Source organism: Salpingoeca rosetta (genome assembly GCF_000188695.1).
Source record: "Salpingoeca rosetta unplaced genomic scaffold supercont1.12, whole genome shotgun sequence".
In the NCBI taxonomy this organism is placed as follows: domain Eukaryota; class Choanoflagellata; order Craspedida; family Salpingoecidae; genus Salpingoeca; species Salpingoeca rosetta.
In genome coordinates this window covers 1,470,360-1,471,957 of record NW_004754922.1, presented here as the reverse complement: position 1 = coordinate 1,471,957, position 1,598 = coordinate 1,470,360, and the positions used below count along the sequence as shown (strand labels likewise).

At 59.6% G+C, this 1,598-nt stretch overlaps 1 protein-coding gene across 1 annotated transcript; it reads right to left on the bottom strand.

The window, feature by feature from the left end:
• Nucleotides 1-8: 8 nt before the first annotated feature.
• On the bottom strand, nt 9-1,433 carry PTSG_05391 (uncharacterized protein). The gene is made up of 2 exons (XM_004993907.1): nt 1,383-1,433; nt 9-1,240 (listed from the first exon to the last, which is right to left on the bottom strand). The coding sequence occupies exon 2, from the start codon at nt 1,142-1,144 to the stop codon at nt 194-196; it is 951 nt and encodes a 316-aa protein (XP_004993964.1). The 5' UTR covers nt 1,145-1,240; nt 1,383-1,433; the 3' UTR covers nt 9-193.
• Nucleotides 1,434-1,598: the final 165 nt, after the last annotated feature.

Here is a 1,598-nt window from a genome sequence, read left to right as displayed (position 1 = left end):
AGAGAGAGGAGAGAGAGAGAGAGAGAGAGAGAGAGAGAGAGAGAGAGACAGACAGACAGACAGGCAGGCAGACAGACAGGCAGACAGACAGACAGATGGAGAAGCGAGGGAGACAGAGACAAAGACAGTGTGGAGAGAGGGAGAGGGGGGGCTTGGTTTCCCCCTGACTCCCAGGGAGGTCCCTGCAAAAGATTCAAGGCAAAGGCGCCACGTAGACTGGCTGCTGCGTCCCCATAAATTCTGCCAACTGTGCACGCAGCTGGTCCACAGTTGCCCGCAGGTCGGCGTTCTCCGCTTCCAGGGCTGCCATCTTCTCTCTCTGACTGCTCCTGTGCCTGGTTTGCCGGCCCCTGCTTCCACGCCGCTTGTGCTCCCTCCTCCACTGCTCAGACCAGCACTCTGGGACAGTCGTAAACTCGGGAGGCATGGTGCGCCGAGCGATCACATGGTCCTTGAAGAAGCACGGCATGGGACGACGCCCGCCATGGCGGCGCCGGTGCTCCTCCAATGATATGGTCGGGTTGGTGCAGAACTGGTGCAGCGCGGGAGGCGGCAGCGATTCGTGTGCTGGCGGAGGCTGAGGTGCCGCCAACGGTTGCTGCTGCGATGGAGGGGGAGGAGGGGGAGGAAGCTGCTGTTGCTGCTGCGATAGAGGGAGAGGAAGCTGCTGTTGCTGCTGCGATGAGGGGAGAGGAAGCTGCTGCTGCTGCTGCTGCTGCGATGGAGGGACAGGAAGCTGCTGCTGCTGCTGCTGCTGCTGCTGCTGTGATGGTAGAAGAGTGGGAGAAAGCTGAAGTGGTTGCTGGTTGTATGGTGGCTGCTGTTGGGATACTTGAAGAGGTGGCCGTTGGCGTGATTGAGGCATGTCGACGAATGGTGGAGCAGCCTGAGCTGGTGCCTGAGCTGGTGCCTGAGCTGGTTCCTGCGCTGGAGGGGTGGAGGAAGAGAGGAGGCTGGCGAAGAAGTCAAAGTCATCGCTGAGCCCAAGCAAACCCTGAAAAGGATCATCGGGGCTCAGCCAACCATCAGGGCATACGTCTGTGGCTCGGCCGCCATTGCTGGGCTGAGGGCGCGCACCCTCTGCACCAAAGCGCGACGCTGACGGCGCTTGCTGGTCGTGCTCCTGTTTGGGAACGTCGGCCATGAGTGCTGGCGGAAGTGTGGATAAGGTGTGGATAAGGTGTGACTTTGGAGAGGCGAGGAGGGAGCTGGAGGGATGAGGGGCTCAGGTTCCTTCGTGCTGTGCAGAGGCGACGGCGCAACCAAGGAAGCGGGGGGGGGGCAGGTGAGGAGGGCGAGGGCGCAAGGCACAGAGGGCGAGCATGAATGCCTCTCTCTGACACAACAAAACCCAAGGTGTCGCAACTAACGCCGCAACTAACGCCGCAACTCATCCCCTCCTCACTGCTGCCTGCAGGCAACTTCACAGAAACTGCTCTGGGTTTAAAATATGTTCGTGTCCTATTATTAGACCCTTGTCCAGAAGTGTGTGGGGTTGTGCGTGTGTGTGTGTGTGTGTGTGTGTGTGTGTGTGTGTGTGTGTGTGTGTGTGTGTGTGTGTGTGTGTGTGTGTGTGTGTGTGTGTGTGTGTGTGTGTG